Source organism: Bombina bombina, chromosome 9, assembly GCF_027579735.1.
Source record: "Bombina bombina isolate aBomBom1 chromosome 9, aBomBom1.pri, whole genome shotgun sequence".
Taxonomy (NCBI): Eukaryota; Metazoa; Chordata; class Amphibia; order Anura; family Bombinatoridae; genus Bombina; species Bombina bombina.
Window position 1 is genome coordinate 163,656,771 of NC_069507.1, and position 24,521 is coordinate 163,681,291.

General features: G+C 39.0%; 1 protein-coding gene across 1 annotated transcript in view; it reads left to right on the forward strand.

Annotated features, from left to right (window-relative positions):
* SEMA4G (semaphorin 4G) overlaps nucleotides 1–24,521 on the forward strand; it is a 531,345-nt gene that overhangs the window by 475,864 nt on the left and 30,960 nt on the right. Inside the window, exons 14-15 of the mRNA XM_053692470.1 lie at nucleotides 14,655–14,716; nucleotides 17,300–18,404. Of these exons, the coding sequence (XP_053548445.1) occupies nucleotides 14,655–14,716; nucleotides 17,300–18,135 (898 nt within the window). The 3' untranslated portion in view covers nucleotides 18,136–18,404. The remainder of the gene's footprint in view (nucleotides 1–14,654; nucleotides 14,717–17,299; nucleotides 18,405–24,521) is intronic.

Sequence of the window (24,521 nt, forward strand, 5' to 3'; positions counted from 1 at the left end):
ACAAGGACAAGGGTTCTACTCAAACCTGTTTGTGGTTCCCAAAAAAGAGGGAACTTTCAGGCCAATCTTAGATTTAAAGATTCTAAACAAATTCCTAAGAGTTCCATCGTTCAAAATGGAAACTATTCGGACAATCTTACCCATGATCCAAAAGGGTCAGTACATGACCACAGTGGATTTAAAAGATGCTTACCTTCACATACCGATCCACAAAGATCATCACCGGTATCTAAGGTTTGCCTTCTTAGACAGGCACTACCAGTTTGTAGCTCTTCCATTCGGATTGGCTACGGCTCCAAGAATCTTCACAAAGGTTCTGGGTGCCCTTCTGGCGGTACTAAGACCGCGAGGGATTTCGGTAGCTCCGTACCTAGACGACATTCTAATACAAGCTTCAAGCTTTCAAACTGCCAAGTCTCATACAGAGCTAGTTCTGGCATTTCTAAGGTCGCATGGATGGAAAGTGAACGAAAAGAAGAGTTCTCTTTTTCCTCTCACAAGAGTTCCATTCTTGGGGACTCTTATAGATTCTGTAGAAATGAAGATTTACCTGACAGAAGACAGGTTAACAAAGCTTCAAAATGCATGCCGTGTCCTTCATTCCATTCAACACCCGTCAGTAGCTCAATGCATGGAGGTGATCGGCTTAATGGTAGCGGCAATGGACATAGTACCTTTTGCACGCCTACACCTCAGACCGCTGCAATTGTGCATGCTAAGTCAGTGGAATGGGGATTACTCAGATTTGTCCCCTACTCTGAATCTGAATCAAGAGACCAGAAATTCTCTTCTATGGTGGCTTTATCGGCCACACCTGTCCAGGGGGATGCCATTCAGCAGGCCAGACTGGACAATTGTAACAACAGACGCCAGCCTACTAGGTTGGGGCGCTGTCTGGAATTCTCTGAAGGCTCAGGGACTATGGAATCAGGAGGAGAGTCTCCTTCCAATAAACATTCTGGAATTGAGAGCAGTTCTCAATGCCCTTCTGGCTTGGCCCCAATTAACAACTCGGGGGTTCATCAGGTTTCAGTCGGACAACATCACGACTGTAGCTTACATCAACCATCAGGGAGGGACAAGAAGCTCCCTAGCAATGATGGAAGTATCAAGGATAATTCGCTGGGCAGAGTCTCACTCTTGCCACCTGTCAGCAATCCACATCCCGGGAGTGGAGAACTGGGAGGCGGATTTCTTGAGTCGCCAGACTTTTCATCCGGGGGAGTGGGAACTTCATCCGGAGGTCTTTGCCCAAATACTTCGACGTTGGGGCAAACCAGAGATAGATCTCATGGCGTCTCGCCAGAACGCCAAACTTCCTCGCTACGGGTCCAGATCCAGGGATCCGGGAGCGGTTCTGATAGATGCTTTGACAGCACCTTGGAACTTCGGGATGGCTTATGTGTTTCCACCCTTCCTGCTGCTTCCTCGATTGATTGCCAAAATCAAACAGGAGAGAGCATCAGTGATTCTAATAGCGCCTGCATGGCCACGCAGGACTTGGTATGCAGATCTAGTGGACATGTCATCCTGTCCGCCTTGGTCTCTACCTCTAAGACAGGACCTTCTGATACAGGGTCCATTCAAACATCAAAATCTAACTTCTCTGAAGCTGACTGCTTGGAAATTGAACGCTTGATTTTATCAAAACGTGGTTTTTCTGAGTCGGTTATTGATACCCTGATACAGGCTAGGAAGCCTGTTACCAGAAGGATTTACCATAAAATATGGCGTAAATACCTATACTGGTGCGAATCCAAAGGTTACTCCTGGAGTAAGGTTAGGATCGCTAGGATATTGTCTTTTCTACAAGAAGGTTTAGAAAAGGGTTTATCAGCTAGTTCATTAAAGGGACAGATTTCAGCTCTGTCCATCTTGTTACACAGGCGTCTGTCAGAGAATCCAGACGTCCAGGCTTTCTGTCAGGCTTTAGCTAGGATCAAGCCTGTGTTTAAAGCTGTTGCTCCGCCATGGAGTTTAAACTTAGTTCTTAACGTTTTACAGGGTGTTCCGTTTGAACCCCTTCATTCCATTGATATAAAATTGTTATCTTGGAAAGTTCTGTTTTTAATGGCTATTTCCTCGGCTCGAAGAGTCTCTGAGTTATCAGCCTTACATTGTGATTCTCCTTATCTGATTTTTCACTCAGACAAGGTAGTTCTGCGTACTAAACCTGGGTTCTTACCTAAGGTAGTCACTAACAGGAACATCAATCAAGAGATTGTTGTTCCATACTTGTGCCCAAATCCTTCTTCAAAGAAGGAACGTCTTCTACACAATCTGGATGTAGTTCGTGCCCTCAAGTTCTACTTGCAGGCAACTAAAGATTTTCGCCAAACTTCTTCCCTGTTTGTCGTTTATTCTGGACAGAGGAGAGGTCAAAAAGCTTCTGCTACCTCTCTCTCTTTTTGGCTTCGTAGCATAATACGTTTAGCCTATGAGACTGCTGGACAGCAGCCTCCTGAAAGAATTACAGCTCACTCCACTAGAGCTGTGGCTTCCACTTGGGCCTTTAAGAATGAGGCCTCTGTTGAACAGATTTGCAAGGCTGCAACTTGGTCTTCGCTTCATACTTTTTCCAAATTTTACAAATTTGACACTTTTGCTTCTTCGGAGGCTATTTTTGGGAGAAAGGTTCTTCAGGCAGTGGTTCCTTCTGTATAATGAGCCTGCCTATCCCTCCCGTCATCCGTGTACTTTTGCTTTGGTATTGGTATCCCAGAAGTAATGATGACCCGTGGACTGATCACACATAACAGAAGAAAACATAATTTATGCTTACCTGATAAATTCCTTTCTTCTGTTGTGTGATCAGTCCACGGCCCGCCCTGTTTTAAGGCAGGTAAATATCTTTTAAATTATACTCCAGTCACCACTTCACCCTTGGTTACTCCTTTCTCGTTGATTCTTGGTCGAATGACTGGGACTGACGTAGAGGGGAGGAGCTATATGCAGCTCTGCTGGTGAATCCTCTTGCATTTCCTGTTGGGGAGGAGTTATATCCCAGAAGTAATGATGACCCGTGGACTGATCACACAACAGAAGAAAGGAATTTATCAGGTAAGCATAAATTATGTTTTTGAGTGTGAGATTTTCATTACGCCCGTATAACAGGTTGTGCAGTCCGACTATAACGCTAGCGTTATAGCTTATACTGCCACAATCCATTCCGCAATCTGAGACCAGTAGTTATGGATTTTGGGAAACAAAATTTTTTCACAAAACTCATAACAAAAAAGCTAAAGTACACAACACCCATAAACTACCTATTATCCCCTAATCCGCCGCCCACCCACATAGCCAACACTAAACTAAACCTATTAACCCCTAAACTCCCAGCCCCCCACATCACTACTACTATAAAAAAAACTATTAACCCCTAAACCGCCGGCCCCCACATCGCAAAACACTAAATTAATCTATAAACCCCTTCACCTAACACCCACCAAACCTTAAATTAAACTTAAAATATAACTATCTTAAAATAAATAAAAACTTACCTGTGGAAAAAAAACCAACCTAAGATTAAACTATAAATTTAACCTAACATTACTATTTAAAAAAATAAAATAAAAAAACTACGAAAAAATTTAAAAAAACTTAAAACAAAAACTAAGACTAAAATTACGAAAATGTTAAATAATCTAACATTACAAAAAATAAAAAATCGAAGATTACAAAAAAATAAAATAATAAAAATAATAAAAATTAAACCTAGTCTAATAGCCCTAATAGTTTTTATCCCCTCCTCCACCCAGATAGGCTAGAGTATTCCATGGAATGCAGAACTTTCACATTCCTACACATTGCACAGTGATTATTGTATATATCTGTTCTTAAAGGGATATAAAACAGTCTAAGATCTCAATTTATTATTCCATGGCAGACAGGGGCGGACATATATGCCCCTGTCTGTCCGAGCTCTCCTCTGGCGGGCAGCAATTCACTTGTCGCATTTAACATTGCACAAGAGTGCTCCTTTGCGCTTGCGTGCAACTCTGCCCGTGCACAGTTAATCACGTTCAACAGGAGCTGTCATTCTCCCTAGTCAGAAGAGACAGACAGAAATACTCCAACTAAGAGGTGGAGAACAGGGTAGGGAAGCAGCAGTCTCATGACCGCTGCTTGATAAATCGTGACTGCAGGTTTGCTTGTGTGAACCTGCAGTCAAAGTGCTTTATAATTCTAGCCCTAATTGTTGTAATAAAAAAAAATAAAGCAGTCACTTCAATATGTATTATTCATCATTCTAAAAGGATTTTTACATTTTTCTTTTTTTAAACTTCATTTGTGCAGTGTACATTACTTCCTGTCACAGCCCTACAAGGTGGCTGGGGGTTTTAGCAGGAATCCATATCTAGCTTGCTGTCACAAATCTTCTAGAGTAACATGAGCTGGCTTAGTGTTTAGTAAGTTAAAGACAAATAGGCAGTCATATTTGCCCATTCTTAGGAGAGCACAGAATGCATCTCTCTGAAGGGATGGTCCTTTTAACTACAAGAGGCATGTTGTTACAACTGGAAATATACCATTTTGCTTTAGTATAAAAAAAATTACATTTCTAAGTGTTATGTTTTGTAAAATATTAACAGTGTGATTTTCCTTTCAATATATTATGTTTAATAATTAATTGCTACAATTTAATCAGTCAAGAATTTGTTTAAAGTAGCATAATATTTTTTTTTGTGAGCAATAAATCAGCTTGTGGAAACCATGCAGTAGAATAAATAATGTTTTAGATAGATGTCTGTAACACTGTAAATTATTAAACATACGTAGTGTGAATTACGAAAATCAGCCAATTGCAAAAGAAATTATGACTTTGTTTCAAGCGTTAATTTGTCATATTTAGTTTCCGTTAATAATTTACCCCTTGACTGCTTGAGAGAGCAGGGACACCATCAGTTACATTGTTAATAACAAACACTATGAATGGTATTAATTAACCCTATCTTATGGAAATGGTAAAAATGTTCTTACAATATTTTTTCATATTTTTTTTATGCTGGATGATGCTTCTAAATCACACTGGGTTTATTAAACCTGGGATTTCTCTGCTACAAATCTGTTTTTATCATGAAAATATTTATTGTATTGTACATACAATGTCTTAACACTTTCTAGATATCAATTTATGGAATAATTTTTTCTGTAAATACTTTCGCTTAAAACCTGCATAAAGGAGAAGAAATCACACTACAGGTGAAAATAAACCGGAGCTTCCAATATGAACAAAAGGGAAATTTCTGCAAAAAATAAATTGAATCTTTGACACAGGGACATATTTATGCCAACTAGGACTGGGCCTAGGGCAGCATGATTAGGGTGGAGGAAATACATTTTAAAGGCTGTGTCTATGGCCTGATGAGTTCCCACTTCTATGCTATCAAGATGTTTTATTTATTAATTGTATGAGAAATGAATGATCCCTGGTAGTCTAGTGGGATTGCATTCCCTCCATTGGTCTCTGGCTTACAGCTATGATAATTATGTCAGACATATATGAGAAAACAATTGATAAGGATTGGGAAATCAGCACAAAAACTGAATATACAACTGCATGCATGTTTTATTCTCTGTATGCAAAGAACATGGTTCATTCTGAGGATAGTGTCAATATCTTATTGCTACAGGGGCGGAGCTACTGTTGGTGCTGCAGGGGCAGTGGCAACGGGTCCCAGGTGCAGAGGGTGTGGCTTAACAGCTAGTCTATACATAGACATGTGCACAATCTGTATAATACTGATGCAGGGGAGCCTTTTATTAGTGTAGCTTGCAGATCTATCTGTGATCTATCTATATTATTACTATTGCTTGCTGCTGAGTTACCTTTGGGGGGGGGGGGGTACACCATTTTTTGCACCAGGGCCCTCTGTTGAGTAGGTCCGCTACTGTATTGCAACAAATAAAACATATTGCAATATTGAACCTTGATAACTGTGTTACAGCAGGCAAACATATAGTTAGCCCCCCCTTGGGAATCACAAGCATTGCACCTTGGAAGTTATAATGCTGCAGCTCCCAAGTAAGGGGTTAATCTCACAAGTAAACACATAGCTATGGTCAGTAATGCAAACACTGCATACTGTAATTAATTATGGCAGTTAAAATGCGCATCAGAATGTCTGTTTAAATTGATTGTGATTTCAAAACTACTTATTAATAATTTTCTCTGGCCACTGCTCTTTGTTGATTTTGCTTTATTATACCAGACATCATTAGTTGTATAATATACATAATATGAAGCAAGATGTTTAAGGTAATGTACTTTTGATGCTGCTCAGACAAACAAGTAGTGGGTGGACAAAAAAGAATAAAAAGGCTCATTTACAGCATGATCTAATTAAAGCGGTAAACTTCAACCCGACAGCCATTTTTTTCTCTCGTTATAAATTAGGGGTTTTAATAGACACAGACTGTGTTAAAGGGAAATTATTGTAAATGTTTTCTTTGTTTCATCTAAACGAGGATGCACTAAACTATATAACAGCAGTTTTAGATGCAACAAAGAAATTTGTGACTTTAATTTCCCTTAAAGGGCCATAATAGTAAAAAAAAATAAAAAAAATACATGCTGTATTTCATTAGAGCTTGTCATTTTAAGACTAGCGACCCTACACTACTGTGTGTTTAACCACTGCAAAGAGGTTAAACCCACAGTAGAAGTATTGATTGGGACCCTCAGAGCACTGCTGGTTCAGAGCAGAAACCGCTGCTTATCCAATCAGCAACGCTAGTCACACAGCTGAGTCAAGTCATGCGGTTAGTGCTGCTGAATGGAGTAGTTTCTGCTTGGGTCCAGCAGTGCTCTGCAGGACCTGAGCAAAACTTCTATTGTGTGTTTAACCTTTTTGCTGGGGTTAAACACACAGTAGTGTAGGGTCACTAGTTTTAAAACGGCGTGCTAAAAAAATTAAAGCATGTACATTTTTTCAACTATTATTATCCTTTAAAAATCACTTGAGACCAAACTGACATTTTGCTGTTTTTTTTAATCTTCATAAAAATGTGAAAAGAAAACACTTAACTACATCCCTGTTCATTTAAAGCGACAGGAAACTTAAAATTCTTCTTTCAGGATTCAGATAAATTGTAGAATTTAAAAAAATAATCAAGGTTACCCCTGTTATCAAATGTGTTTAATTCTCTTGTTGAAGAGCATACCAGTCTATTTGAAAATTGTCATTGTTTAAAAACACAATCCCTTTTTTACCCATTCCCCACTTTTGCACTGCTATATTAAAGGGTCATTCAACACCAAAATTGTTGTTGTTTAAAAAGATAGATAATGTCTTTACTACCCATTCCCGAGCTTTGCACAACCAAAATTGTTATATTAATATACTTTATAACATTTAAACCTCTAAATTTCTGCCTGTTTCTAAGCCACTACAGACAGCCTCTTATCACATGCTTTTTTATTAGCTTTTCACAACAGGAGACTGCTAATCCATGTGGGCCATATAGATAACATTGTGCTCTCTCCTGTGAAGTTGTGGATGACACTGCACTAATTGGCTAAAATACAAGTCAATAGATCATAAAGAAATAGCCATGTGATCAGGGGGCTGCCAAAAGAGGCTTAGATACAAGGTAATAACAGAGGTTAAAAGTATATTAATAGAACCATGTTGGTTGTGCAAAACTGGGGAATGGGTAATAAAGGGATTATCTATCTTTTTGTTGACTATCCCTTTAATATACTTTTTACCTCTAAGCCTCTGCAGGTTGCCCTTATCTCAGTGCTTTTTACAATCTTGCATTTTAGCCAATCAGTGCTGGTTCTTTTATAACCATTATCATTCTTCATGGGAGTGAGCACAATGCTATCTATATGGCACACATGAACTAGCACTGTCTAGCTGTTGTGCAAGATTTAAAAAGCACTGAAATAAGGGGTGGCCTAATGGGGCTTAGCAACAGGGAATCATAGAGGTTAGAAAGTATATTAATATAACAAAGTTGGTTATGCAAAGCTGGAAATGGGTAGTTAAAGGCATTATCTATCTTTTTAAACAATAAAGAAAACAATTGGACTGTCCCTTTAAGTTTTTTGTTTTTTTTACAGTTGTACATTCTATCTGAACCATGGAAGAAAAAGATAGATTCATGTTCTTTTATCTGGTAAATGGGATTTCAGCATTTTCTTGTGCTCAGTTTTACAGCCCCTTTTGGTATCCAATGGATTATATTGTCTTAAAGGGGCAGTCAACTCCAGAAATGTTATTGTTTAAAAAGAAATATAATCCTTTTAATACCTATTCACCGGTTTTGCACAGCCAACATGGTTATATTAATAGACTTTTAACCTCTGTGATTACATTGTATCTAAGCCTCTTCTGACAGCCCCCTTATCACATGGCTATTAATTTATTATCTATTGACTTGCATTTTATCCAACTAATGCAGTGTCCTGCACAACTCCACCAGAGAGAGCACAATGTTATCTATATAGCTCACATGAATTAGCAGTTTCTTGTTGTGAAAAGCTAATAAAAATGCACTCAGATAAGTGACGGCCTGTAAGGACTTAGAAACCAACAATGTTGGTTGTGCAAAGCTGGGGAATGGGTAGTAAAGGCATTATCTTTCTTATTAAAGAATAACAATTTCTCCAACATAGGTGTGTCCGGTCCACGGCGTCATCCTTACTTGTGGGATATTCTCTTCCCCAACAGGAAATGGCAAAGAGCCCAGCAAAGCTGGTCACATGATCCCTCCTAGGCTCCGCCTACCCCAGTCATTCTCTTTGCCGTTGTACAGGCAACATCTCCACGGAGATGGCTTAGAGTTTTTTAGTGTTTAACTGTAGTTTTTATTATTCAATCAAGAGTTTGTTATTTTAAAATAGTGCTGGTATGTACTATTTACTCAGAAACAGAAAAGAGATGAAGATTTCTGTTTGTATGAGGAAAATGATTTTAGCAACCGTCACTAAAATCCATGGCTGTTCCACACAGGACTGTTGAGAGCAATTAACTTCAGTTGGGGGAACAGTGAGCAGTCTCTTGCTGCTTGAGGTATGACACATTCTAACAAGACGATGTAATGCTGGAAGCTGTCATTTTCCCTATGGGATCCGGTAAGCCATGTTTATTAAGATCGTAAATAAGGGCTTCACAAGGGCTTATTAAGACTGTAGACTTTTTCTGGGCTAAATCGATTCATTATTAACACATATTTAGCCTTGAGGAATCATTTAATCTGGGTATTTTGATATAATAATATCGTCAGGCACTGTTTTAGACACCTTATTCTTTAGGGGCTTTCCCAAATCATAGGCAGAGCCTCATTTTCGCGCCGGTGTTGCGCACTTGTTTTTGAGAGGCATGACATGCAGTCGCATGTGAGAGGAGCTCTGATACTTAGGAAAGACTTTCTGAAGGCGTCATTTGGTATCGTATTCCCCTTTGGGCTTGGTTGGGTCTCAGCAAAGCAGATACCAGGGACTGTAAAGGGGTTAAGGTTAAAAACGGCTCCGGTTCCGTTATTTTAAGGGTTAAAGCTTCCAAATTTGGTGTGCAATACTTTTAAGGCTTTAAGACACTGTGGTGAAAATTTGGTGAATTTTGAACAATTCCTTCATATTTTTTCGCAATTGCAGTAATAAAGTGTGTTCAGTTTAAAATTTAAAGTGACAGTAACGGTTTTATTTTAAAACGTTTTTTGTACTTTGTTATCAAGTTTATGCCTGTTTAACATGTCTGAACTACCAGATAGACTGTGTTCTGAATGTGGGGAAGCCAGAATTCCTATTCATTTAAATAAATGTGATTTATGTGACAATGACAATGATGCCCAAGATGATTCCTCAAGTGAGGGGAGTAAGCATGGTACTGCATCATTCCCTCCTTCGTCTACACGAGTCTTGCCCACTCAGGAGGCCCCTAGTACATCTAGCGCGCCAATACTCCTTACTATGCAACAATTAACGGCTGTAATGGATAATTCTGTCAAAAACATTTTAGCCAAAATGAACACTTATCAGCGTAAGCGCGACTGCTCTGTTTTAGATACTGAAGAGCATGACGACGCTGATAATAATGGTTCTGAAGGGCCCCTAAACCAGTCTGATGGGGCCAGGGAGGTTTTGTCTGAGGGAGAAATTACTGATTCAGGGAACATTTCTCAACAAGCTGAACCTGATGTGATTACGTTTAAATTTAAGTTGGAACATCTCCGCATTCTGCTTAAGGAGGTATTATCCACTCTGGATGATTGTGACAAGTTGGTCATCCCAGAGAAACTATGTAAAATGGACAAGTTCCTAGAGGTCCCGGGGCTCCCAGAAGCTTTTCCTATACCCAAGCGGGTGGCGGACATTGTTAATAAAGAATGGGAAAGGCCCGGTATTCCTTTCGTCCCTCCCCCCATATTTAAAAAATTGTTTCCTATGGTCGACCCCAGAAAGGACTTATGGCAGACAGTCCCCAAGGTCGAGGGAGCGGTTTCCACTTTAAACAAACGCACCACTATACCCATAGAGGATAGTTGTGCTTTCAAAGATCCTATGGATAAAAAATTAGAAGGTTTGCTTAAAAAGATGTTTGTTCAGCAAGGTTACCTTCTACAACCAATTTCATGCATTGTCCCTGTCGCTACAGCCGCGTGTTTCTGGTTCGATGAGCTGATAAAGGCGGTCGATAGTGATTCTCCTCCTTATGAGGAGATTATGGACAGAATCAATGCTCTCAAATTGGCTAATTCTTTCACCCTAGACGCCACTTTGCAATTGGCTAGGTTAGCGGCTAAGAATTCTGGGTTTGCTATTGTGGCGCGCAGAGCGCTTTGGTTGAAATCTTGGTCAGCTGATGCGTCTTCCAAGAACAAGCTACTTAACATTCCTTTCAAGGGGAAAACGCTGTTTGGCCCTGACTTGAAAGAGATTATCTCTGATATCACTGGGGGTAAGGGTCACGCCCTTCCTCAGGATCGGCCTTTCAAGGCAAAAAATAAACCTAATTTTCGTCCCTTTCGTAGAAACGGACCAGCCCAAAGTGCTACGTCCTCTAAGCAAGAGGGTAATACTTCTCAAGCCAAGCCAGCTTGGAGACCAATGCAAGGCTGGAACAAGGGAAAGCAGGCCAAGAAACCTGCCACTGCTACCAAGACAGCATGAAATGTTGGCCCCCGATCCGGGACCGGATCTGGTGGGGGGCAGACTCTCTCTCTTCGCTCAGGCTTGGGCAAGAGATGTTCTGGATCCTTGGGCGCTAGAAATAGTCTCCCAAGGTTATCTTCTGGAATTCAAAGGGCTTCCCCCAAGGGGGAGGTTCCACAGGTCTCAGTTGTCTTCAGACATAAAAAGACAGGCATTCTTACATTGTGTAGAAGACCTGTTAAAAATGGGAGTGATTCATCCTGTTCCATTAGGAGAACAAGGGATGGGGTTCTACTCCAATCTGTTCATAGTTCCCAAAAAAGAGGGAACGTTCAGACCAATCTTAGATCTCAAGATCTTAAACAAGTTTCTCAAGGTTCCATCGTTCAAGATGGAAACCATTCGAACTATTCTTCCTTCCATCCAGGAAGGTCAATTCATGACCACGGTGGATTTAAAGGATGCGTATCTACATATTCCTATCCACAAGGAACATCATCGGTTCCTAAGGTTCGCATTCCTGGACAAGCATTACCAGTTCGTGGCGCTTCCTTTCGGATTAGCCACTGCTCCAAGGATTTTCACAAAGGTACTAGGGTCCCTTCTAGCTGTGCTAAGACCAAGGGGCATTGCTGTAGTACCTTACTTGGACGACATTCTGATTCAAGCGTCGTCCCTTCCTCAAGCAAAGGCTCACACGGACATTGTCCTGGCCTTTCTCAGATCTCACGGATGGAAAGTGAACGTGGAAAAGAGTTCTCTATCTCCGTCAACAAGGGTTCCCTTCTTGGGAACAATAATAGACTCCTTAGAAATGAGGATTTTTCTGACAGAGGCCAGAAAAACAAAACTTCTAGACTCTTGTCGGATACTTCATTCCGTTCCTCTTCCTTCCATAGCGCAGTGCATGGAAGTGATAGGTTTGATGGTAGCGGCAATGGACATAGTTCCTTTTGCGCGCATTCATCTAAGACCATTACAACTGTGCATGCTCAGTCAGTGGAATGGGGACTATACAGACTTGTCTCCGAAGATACAAGTAAATCAGAGGACCAGAGACTCACTCCGTTGGTGGCTGTCCCTGGACAACCTGTCACAAGGGATGACATTCCGCAGACCAGAGTGGGTCATTGTCACGACCGACGCCAGTCTGATGGGCTGGGGCGCGGTCTGGGGATCCCTGAAAGCTCAGGGTCTTTGGTCTCGGGAAGAATCTCTTCTACCGATAAATATTCTGGAACTGAGAGCGATATTCAATGCTCTCAAGGCTTGGCCTCAGCTAGCGAGGGCCAAGTTCATACGGTTTCAATCAGACAACATGACAACTGTTGCGTACATCAACCATCAGGGGGGAACAAGGAGTTCCCTAGCGATGGAAGAAGTGACCAAAATCATTCTATGGGCGGAGTCTCACTCCTGCCACCTGTCTGCTATCCACATCCCAGGAGTGGAAAATTGGGAAGCGGATTTTCTGAGTCGTCAGACATTGCATCCGGGGGAGTGGGAACTCCATCCGGAAATCTTTGCCCAAGTCACTCAGCTGTGGGGCATTCCAGACATGGATCTGATGGCCTCTCGTCAGAACTTCAAAGTTCCTTGCTACGGGTCCAGATCCAGGGATCCCAAGGCGGCTCTAGTGGATGCACTAGTAGCACCTTGGACCTTCAAACTAGCTTATGTGTTCCCGCCGTTTCCTCTCATCCCCAGGCTGGTAGCCAGGATCAATCAGGAGAGGGCGTCGGTGATCTTGATAGCTCCTGCGTGGCCACGCAGGACTTGGTATGCAGATCTGGTGAATATGTCATCGGCTCCACCTTGGAAGCTACCTTTGAGACGAGACCTTCTTGTTCAGGGTCCGTTCGAACATCCGAATCTGGTTTCACTCCAGCTGACTGCTTGGAGATTGAACGCTTGATCTTATCGAAGCGAGGGTTCTCAGATTCTGTTATCGATACTCTTGTTCAGGCCAGAAAGCCTGTAACTAGAAAGATTTACCACAAAATTTGGAAAAAATATATCTGTTGGTGTGAATCTAAAGGATTCCCTTGGGACAAGGTTAAGATTCCTAAGATTCTATCCTTCCTTCAGGAAGGATTGGAAAAAGGATTATCTGCAAGTTCCCTGAAGGGACAGATTTTTGCCTTGTCTGTGTTACTTCACAAAAAGCTGGCAGCTGTGCCAGATGTTCAAGCCTTTGTTCAGGCTCTGGTTAGAATCAAGCCTGTTTACAAACCTTTGACTCCTCCTTGGAGTCTCAACTTAGTTCTTTCAGTTCTTCAGGGGGTTCCGTTTGAACCCTTACATTCCGTTGATATTAAGTTATTATCTTGGAAAGTTTTGTTTTTGGTTGCAATTTCTTCTGCTAGAAGAGTTTCGGAACTATCTGCTCTGCAGTGTTCTCCTCCTTATCTGGTGTTCCATGCAGATAAGGTGGTTTTACGTACTAAACCTGGTTTTCTTCCAAAAGTTGTTTCTAACAAAAACATTAACCAGGAGATTATCGTACCTTCTCTGTGTCCGAAACCAGTTTCGAAGAAGGAACGTTTGTTGCACAACTTGGATGTTGTTCGCGCTCTAAAATTCTATTTAGATGCTACAAAGGATTTTAGACAAACATCTTCCTTGTTTGTTGTTTATTCCGGTAAAAGGAGAGGTCAAAAAGCAACTTCTACCTCTCTCTCTTTTTGGATTAAAAGCATCATCAGATTGGCTTACGAGACTGCCGGAAGGCAGCCTGCCGAAAGAATCACAGCTCATTCCACTAGGGCTGTGGCTTCCACATGGGCCTTCAAGAACGAGGCTTCTGTTGATCAGATATGTAGGGCAGCGACTTGGTCTTCACTGCACACTTTTACCAAATTTTACAAGTTTGATACTTTTGCTTCTTCTGAGGCTATTTTTGGGAGAAAGGCTTTGCAAGCCGTGGTGCCTTCCATTTAGGTGACCTGATTTGCTCCCTCCCTTCATCCGTGTCCTAAAGCTTTGGTATTGGTTCCCACAAGTAAGGATGACGCCGTGGACCGGACACACCTATGTTGGAGAAAACAGAATTTATGTTTACCTGATAAATTACTTTCTCCAACGGTGTGTCCGGTCCACGGCCCGCCCTGGTTTTTTTAATCAGGTCTGATAATTTATTTTCTTTAACTACAGTCACCACGGTATCATATGGTTTCTCCTATGCAAATATTCCTCCTTAACGTCGGTCGAATGACTGGGGTAGGCGGAGCCTAGGAGGGATCATGTGACCAGCTTTGCTGGGCTCTTTGCCATTTCCTGTTGGGGAAGAGAATATCCCACAAGTAAGGATGACGCCGTGGACCGGACACACCGTTGGAGAAAGTAATTTATCAGGTAAACATAAATTCTGTTTTTGGTGTTGACTGCCCCTTTAACATTTTGGTATATTCTGCATTAGCTTTTCTTTGCAGCTTATTGATTTTAGTAAACACTGCCACTTTAAACTTTGTCCTTTCTAACTCTTTCCATATACCGCAGCTCTGTAATTGTCATCAGTTTTACAATGTGAATTGTTTTCTTTGGCTTCTTGCAGGGCACAGATGACGCAGGATATGCAGAATGGTAATGGAGGATGTTTCAACTACACAGATGAGGGTAAATGCTCTATTTATTTTATTACACCAGTGTTGCACGCTTGCAGAAAACTGCTCTTATATTTTTCTAATGATCATACTAGAAAACACGAGGGAGAATAAGGTTTTAGCTTAACTTTAACAGAAGTAAAGAATCTTGTGTGGATAATCATTTAGCTTAATGAGTGGGTAGCAAGTTCCTCTGTTATCTGCCCTGTGTGGCTCAGAAACAGTCTGAATCTTTGCCAGCGCAATCGTATAAAAAGACGGCACTGCTGCTCTTATAGCAGATGCTGCTACAAGCACTTTTACCCTAGGGGATCTGATACCTAACACTTCCTGTCTCAGGAAGACTGAACACTATCCAAATTTGTAATGAGCATCACAAATGCAAGGTCAAGTTACTACATTATTATGGCACTTATTTGGAGATATATATAGCCGACCTCGTGCGATTTAAGGATACATTTCAATGTAATTCTATTACCAAATTTACTTAATTCTCTTGGTATCCTTAGTTAAAAACCATACTTAAGTAGGTTTAGAAGCAGTAATCCCCTACTGAGAGCTAGCTGATGATTGGTGGCTATACACATATGCCTCTTGTCATTGGCTCACCAGATCTGTTCAGCCAAGTCTCCATAGTGCATTGCTGCTCAAGAGCGGACTTTTTCAGTTTAACCCCTTTGCAGGCGTTAAATACACACTGGTTTAGAAAATAATTTTTAGGAACAAGTAACATATGTTTAGATGTAGCATTACCATTTGATTGAAAATGTTTATTCTGCTCCATATTTACATTTTTTTACTTGTCTGTTTAAATCGTATAGGATTGATGGATTGATGTCCGCAGCCTCAGAGGGGGCAAACCAGTTAAGGAGCAGCAGTCTTAAGACCGCTGCTTCATAACTGGTTTGCCCCCTCTGAGGCTGCGGACATCAATCCATCAATCCTATACGATTGGGCTGATTTACACCCCCTGCTAGCGGCCGGGAATCTGCAGGGGACGGCATTGCACAAGCAGTTCACCAGAACTGCTTGTGCAATGTTAAATTCAGACTGCGTATGCTGTCGGCATTCAGCGATGTCCGCCAGACTAATGATTCGGCCCCACTGTATTTTATGTTAAAGGAACATAGAATAGAATAAGATTATCTTCAAAAATGTTTAATTATATATAGTAAAACAACTTTGCAATATACTTTCATTTTTTAAGGAACAAGAAATTGCCCCCTTATTATAAACAGTATGTTTAATATATTTCTTATTATTTTGCATGTGTAAATTTTTGTTTTAAATGCTAAGTGAGATAGAAGTGATGCACTAACCTTAAATGGGTAGTGGGCAGTGGCAAAGGAATGCCAATCTCCTGTGTTTACTCCCACAACGGCTAATAAAGAACATTAACCACTGATTAATGTACAGATGTCTTTTTTTAGCATCATTAATTATTTTTTGATTTCTTTTAACATACAGGGCTAGATTACAAGTGGAGCGTTAAATTATTGTGCTCCCACAAACAGGAAAATTTGCCTGTTTGCAGGCGCAAGATAATTAACCAGCCATTACAAGCGAGCTTGTGGTAACAATTAGCGCTCAGAAAATTAAACAGAGATCCGATCTCTGGTTAATTTTCTAAAAGTGCCCCAAATGCCCTCAAAATAGAGGGCATTATAGATTTTTTTTATTAAAAGAATATATATATATATATATATATATATATATATATATATATATATATATATATATATATATATATAATAAAACATAAATAAATAAAAAAGACCCTAGGCAGTTTTGGGGCTTTAAAGTTGGGGGGATTGGGTGTTAGAAAACAACAGCACTGAAAAGAGCTTTTACATTGCAGTCTATGGGAACTGTGTGTTCTCATAGACCGTAATGTAAATAAATATGTATATGCTTATATACATATTGGATTGCGATTTACTTGTAATACCAGCGCACATTATCATGGGCTGGTATCACAAAGTGGAGCGCTAATATCACTTGCACGCTAGCGATATTTAGCCCTCCACTTGTAATCTAGCCCATAGACTATACATTCTATAGAAAGTCACGATGTTAGTGATTTGTAGATCTATTAATCTATTTGTACATTGCTGCTTTTATTACGATGTGCTTGTTATATATATATATATGTGTGTGTGTGTGTGTTTGTGTCTTTTGTTGATGGACACACTATTTTCTCATATAATTAGCAGGTATTTGATGTTACTAACTGAATGTATTTTCTTTTTGCTTGAATGCCTATAACATATATAGATTGTGGCCTTTTTCTGTGATTATTCACCTTCATTTAAATCACTTTACTGTGCTGCAACATAGTTTTTATCATCTGGGATTTTCTAATTCAGTCTGACAGATCAATATTAGGCCTTGTAGTGTTTAGCAGAGATAGAAGACAAGTGAAATCGTAACACATTCTTCGGGCTTCATTGAGCCGGCACATATATACGGTTATCAATCCTGAACCTCCTATTGATCAGACTTCTGTATCATCTCTATTACTACATTGTTTATATCTTTTTATTTAGTAGTAGAAATGTAGTCGCCGCCTTAACAAACATCTGTTCTTTTATTATAGCTGACTCTGTCAAGAAGTTAAGGACTGTTTTAACAGGGGATGATGTTCTTCTGCAATGTGACCTGAAGTCTAATCTGGCCAGGGTTCAGTGGATAGTAAACGACACAGACCAAGTGGAAGAAAATGATGGTCACTTCAGAGTAGGAATCGATGGCCTTCTGATTTCAGACGCTCAAATGGAGCACATTGGGGAATACAAATGCTTTTCTGAAGAGCAAGGATTGCAGTCTGTAATTTCTGTATATACATTAAATATTCTGATGAAGCACCCAAAAGAAAAACCATATTCTGAATCTACTCCAGTGGTCCAGTTGCCAACAGCAGCAAGCCTCACCTCACGTAAGATGGAGGTCGTCTACATATCCATCATTACTTTTCTTGGTGGTCTGTGTATCGTTCTCACTATAGTTTTACTATATGTGTCGTGCCAACACAAACGGAAGGGTACATATGCTATGAGCAACTCTCAGAGTAACAATGTTGAGTTGCAAACAGTTTCATGCAATTTCAAGGAAAAGTCAGAGGACAACATGAACAACAGCTACTCCGATGGATGTCTACAGATCATTCCTGGTGAGGCACCAACAGCATCTCCTAGCAGAGGTGCTCCGCCCCCTCCACCCCCACCTCCTCCACTGCCGTCTGAGTTCACCAATGGAATTGGAACTCTCCCGAACATGTTAAGGAAAATGAATGGCAACAGTTACATGCTTTTGAGACAGAATGAGGAGTCTTCCTCACCATTATACAACTCATTTACAGAGGAACTCAGCAAGATTCTAGAAAAAAGGAAACATACTCAGCTGGTGGAGAAGCTGGATGAAAGTTCTGTTTAAAATAAACTTAAAAAACAAAACAAACTATGAATCCATTCCCTTCAATCTACCTCAAATTAAATTTATATATTTTTTTAGTTAATAATGTTTTTATATACATTTATCCATGGCTTTAACATTTTATTTATATCAAGACATAAATCATCAGCGGTGTGTAGGGCCATGTTATTATTTTTTTTTAACCACAAAATGGACTTATTCAAGCAAGGAATGGGCACGTCCTGCTGATGGAGAGATGCTGTATGATTTTGTCATAAGTCTGCCAAAAGGTAGGTACACATGCAAAACTAGAATTTATTGGTTGTATATAATATGAATATGTGACATATTATCAAGGGCTACATCATGTAATAAGTAAATATATGTTCCATGTAAAATGTAATCAATAGGATGTTACAAAATTAAATCTAACAAACCCTAACACATTTACGCCTAGATTTAGAGTTCTGCGTTAGCCGTCAAAAGCAGGGTTAAGGGCTCCTAACGCTGCTTTTTACCGCCCGCTGGTATTTAGAGTCAGCCAGGAAAGGGTCTAACGCTCACTTCCAAGCCGCAACTTTTCCATACCGCAGATCCCCTTACGCCAATTGCATAGCCTATCTTTTCAATGGGATCTTCCTAACGCTGGTATTAAGAGTCTTGGCTGAAGTGAGCGGTAGACCCTCTACCGACAAGACTCCAGCCGCAGAAAAAAGTCAGTAGTTAAGAGCTTTCTGGGCTAACGCCGGTTTATAAAGCTCTTAACTACTGTGCTCTAAAGTACACTAACACCTGTGTACCCTTAAACCGAGGTCACCCCACATCGCCGCCACTATAATAAAATTTTTAACCCCTAATCTGCCGACCGCACACCGTCGCCACCTACATTATCCCTGTGTACCCCTAATCTGCTGCCCCCAACGTCGCCGCTACCTACCTACACTTATTAACCCCTAATCTGCCGACCGAACCTCGCCGCTACTCTAATAAATGTATTAACCCCTAAACCGCCTCACTCCCACCTCAAAAACCCTATAATAAATATTATTAACCCCTAATCTGCCCTCACTAACATCGCCGACACCTAACTTCAAGTATTAACCCCTAATCTGCCGACCGGACCTCGCCGCTACTCTAATAAATGTATTAAAGCTAAGTCTAACCCTAACAACCCCCTAAATTAAATATAATTTTAATCTAACGAAATAAATTAAATATTATTAACTAAAGTCTTCCTATTTAAAACTATGCAACTATACAACTTTGTATTTATTTTAACTAGGTACAATAGCTATTAAATAGTTATTTACTATTTAATAGCTACCTAGTTAAAATAATTACCAAATTACCTGTAAAATAAATCCTAACCTAAATTACAATTAAACCTAACACTACACTACACTATCAATAAATTAATTAAATCAATTAACAAGTACCTACAATTTAAATAAACTAAACTAAATTACAAAAAAACCCCACTAAATTACAAAAAATAAAAAAAGATTACAAGGATTTTAAGCTAATTACACCTACTCTAAGCCCCCTAATAAAATAACAAAGCCCCCCAAAATAAAAAAAATTCCCTACCCTAATCTAAATTAAAATAGTTAACAGCTCTATTACCTTACCAGCCATTAAAAGGGCTTTTTGCGGGTCATGCCCCAAAGAAATCAGCTCTTTTGCCTGTAAAAAAAACAAAATACCACCCCCCAACATTTCAACCCACCACCCACATACCCCTACTCTAACCCAAACCCCCCTTAAATAAACCTAACACTACCCCCCTGAAGATCTGCGGGGGGGAAAAAACATGCTTTGCTAACGCACCCCTTTGGCCGCAAAACTCTAAATCTAGGCGTTATTATTTGAAAGTCAGTACATTAAATCGATGTCAAACTCAAAATGAAATCCCCTATAAAATTAAATTACTGATAATGAAAAGGGAGCAATGTGTTTGCTTGCTTTTCCTGTTAACATTGAGAAACAAAATTCTCATTCTCTATCAAGAGTATGGAGTGTATTCTTTATACTTACATATGCTAATGCTTGACCCTGCAACATGTCTTACAGATTTTAGTAAGTCTCAAGACTAAGAGATATATTCCTAGAAAGCTTTGAAATATCACTATTCTAAAAATGTTGTTAGCATATTGAGAAATGTATAATTTCTAATATAAATTATCTACATGTTAAAAATCTGTTTAATGACCCTTTAAGCCACTGGTTTTGATTCAGTATAGTTTTTATTTTTCTCTGGTTAGCTGGATTAGTCTAGGTTAAATGGACACTTTTAACAAAAGAGATACATTTTGTTAAAAAGTACAGACTTTTTATAATGTACTTATTTGTAATAAAGTACACCTGTAACATATGTTTAGAGGTAACATTTACCATTTGATTGACACTGTTTATTCTGCTCAAATTTATTTTTTTTTACTTGTATTTTTTAGGTCTGTTTAAATTAAGAGATGCAGTTATTGTATATTTTAAGACACTGTATTTTATGTTAAAGGAACATTGAATGCAATAAGATTATCTTCAAAAATGTCTGATTATGTACAGTATAGCAAAACAGCTTTGCAATATACTTTCATTATTTATTTTGCTCCATTATCCTGTAATTTAACTTTAAAATATGTGGGTTTTCTACTTCTGATAATTAGAAGTGTACGCTGTACATTATTGGCCTCAGCAGAGATGATAAAATAAGGTGCTGCAAAACAATGGGGATTTCACAACAAGCAAAATGACAATGGCAAGCGTGTCTTCTCCAGCATCCAGTCTGAATTGGCTCCTTCACAATAGGGAAGTGGTAGATGGAGTTTGTCCATTGAAAAACAATTACAGCAAACAAGGTGTTCATATATTCAAAAAATTCACACTGACCTACTATTTTAATTTATTGCAAGACAAATACAAGGTGGTTCGGTCCCTTTAAGCAGGCATTCAGCATTTGTTGAAAAGGTAATGAATGCAGACAAGTGCAGCCAAGAAAATTTAAACTGAATGTAAATATTTCAAAACTAAAGGTGCAAATTTATCCTGTAGATACAATACTTACCATATCGCGCTCTGGAGAGCACGCTAACCCGATCCTCTTCTTGACAGAGCCCTGGCCGCACTAACGGGAGACTTAGTGTGCTTGGGTCCCAGGACCTACACTAAAGTTAGGGTGATCATTGTACCCCTAAAAAGTTATTTCAAGAAAATCAATGAATACGGACGAATTTCGTCAGCATATTTTTTTTTCTTTAAATTTTCCAGGTGCATTTATTCAGATATTCATTTTCATTGACAAAAATGAATATCTGATTTTCGTTACGAATGTGCATTTGTAACAAAACGAATGTACATCCCTAATGCAGACGTTTGTTATTACTATCAAGTATACTTAAAGGGACAGTAAAGTCAACATTAAACTTTTATGATTTGGATAGAGCATGCAATTTGTACATAATTTGTAGCTTTGTTATACAATATTGCAAAACACTACTGCCATAGAGTACTAAAGACACGTGCACACTCCTGAGCTCTTATGAGCCTACCTAGTTTTACTCTTCAATAAAAGATACCAAGAGAACTAAGCAAATTTGATAACAGAAGTATATTGGAAAGTTGTTTAAAATTGCATGCTCGATCTGAATCATGAAAGTTTAATTTTAACTTTACTGTCCCTCCCTTTGAGTGCTAAGTTGAATTTAATATTTTTCTGTTTTTTACTATTTTTTTTTTTACTTTTTTATTTTTCCCCCCAGATCCTCAATACTTATACCATTAAAGGTTAGGCAATTACCTTTCCAATGGTGGGTCTTGGTGGTCTGTAGCTGCTTAGATCCCTGAGATACAGGTTTATAAGCAGCATGCCCCCTTTCCCTATACTTTGTATTGACAATTTTAAATAAAGTTGCGCAGTGACGTCATCACGTTATTGCGCGTGCCGCCACCACACGTAACGGGAAGCCCCGGCTATGCCTGTCACTATGCAGGCCCGATCGCCAGGGTAGGAGCGGGTGGGGGCCCCCAGATTGCAAAAAAAGGAGTTGAGTGCTAATGACGGCTCTGATTCATCATTAGCACTCAATGGGTTAAACATTTGCCACCCCAATAACATTACATTTGGCTATATATTATAATATATATATATATACATATGTGTGTGTATATATATATATATATATATATATATATATATATATATATATATACTTTTGTGACCAAAAATAAAATCTAAACCACCAACGTGTTTTTAGAGTAATAATAACTATATGTTAGAAATAGAAGTATTTGCTGTGTGTGTGAACAGCTGCTGGACTCTAGGAAGTAATTCCCTATGGCTCACTGCACACATCGGTAAAAATGTAATAAATAGAATTTGGTTCTAAAGCTCCTTATATGAAAGTGAACAATATGGCACTTCAGTTTTTGCCCCCCCCCCATGTTCTATAATTTTTATAGACAAATTAAAGGGACGTTATACAGTAAAATTATCTTCCCCTTAAAGGTACATGAAAACCAAAAATTTTCTTTTGTGATTTAGATCAAACATGCGATTTTAAACAACTTTCTAATTTAATTCAATTATCAATGTTTCTTCATTCTCTTGGTATCTTTTGTTGAAAAGCAGGGATGTATGCTTAGGGGCCAGCCCATTTCTGGAGCACTATATGGCAGCAGTTTTGCAAGAATGTTATCCACTTGCAAGAGCACTAGATAGCATCAGCATTTTTAAAATGGTATGCTCTGTCTGAATCACAAAAGATAAGAGTAGTATGGGAAATTGTTCCTTTAGGTTTATATTTGTATATGAAATACCTGCTTCTGCTAATTGAAACCGCAACCTTATACAATGGGCTGATCTTGCAGGGAGAGAATGCCTCATTATCTTATCTCACTATATACACAAAGTCCTACTTATCTTATTTAGAACTGTTTATTCAGAGGCCAATTTTTAGAGAGAAAAAAAAAGGAACATTTTAGTACCCCTCTGTCACAACCCCCTCACTGGAACCATTATTTTATCTAAAAAGTTCTTGTTTACATGTTTTTTTGTAACCTGAAATTAAAGGGATCGTAAACACCTTGAGATTTGTATAAAAAAAATGTTTACTTTTACATATTAAAACAACTTTGCAGTATATTTTCATTATTTATTTTCCCTCTTTTTATGTAAACCTCTTTATTTATTTTGCCCCTTTTTATGCACAGAACTTAAACTGCAGCCCGCTGACTTATCAAGGCTTACTCTGCTAAATAACTGTCCTTAATTGGCTTTAACTGATAACAGTTGCTAACTATGCACTTTATGCTAGCTTTATGACAGTGACTAACCTGTCGCTCTTCCAAATAGTTTTACTATTGTTAAAAAAAAATTGCATTAAAAAGGATGTTCATTTTTTTAAAAACGTTTTCTTGGTTGATATGTTATTTTATAGCAACACAACAGAAATGTCTTTAAATTACAAGGTGTTTACTGTCCCTTTAAGACAGAAATGTTCAGTATAGGCAGGGGTACAGTGGGCAAAATCAGCATTTTTAAATGAGAAAATAAAGGTAAAGGAGATGTTTGTAAACAATTTAATACACTCCAGAAGGTAAAATGGATAATTGTGAACACATTAAAGGGGAGACAATATTCTACTACACTGTGACTTTAAGTTATTGCTTAAAGGGACAGCAAAGTCAAAATGAACCTATTCATGGTTCAAACATTTCTTAAGGACTTTGCAATGTATTTCTATTATAATTTTTTTATTCTCTTGGTATCATTTATTGAAGGAGCAGCAATGCACTACTGGGAGCTAGCTGATCACATTGGTAAACCAATGACAAGAGGCATGTATGTGCAGCCACTAATTAGCAGCTAACTCCCAGAATGGCTGCCTACTGAGGTAGGATTTTTAACAATAGATGCCAAGAAAATTAATATAATAGAAGTAAATTTGAAAGATGTCTAAAGGTGTATGCTCTATCTGAATCACAAAAGAAAAATTTGGGGTGTCATGTCCCTTTAAAACTTGAATATTGTTTGAATTTTCTTTGCATTCTACATTCCAAGCAAACACACACTAATACACACACATTTATATGCACACACACACTAATACACACACATTTATATGCACACACACACTAATACACACACATTTATATGCACACACACACTAATACACACACATTTATATGCACACACACACTAATACACACACATTTATATGCACACACACTAATACACACACATTTATATGCACACACACACTAATACACACACATTTATATGCACACACACACTAATACACACACATTTATATGCACACACACACTAATACACACACATTTATATGCACACACACACATGCGCACACACACACACACTAATACACACACATTTATATGCACACACACACTAA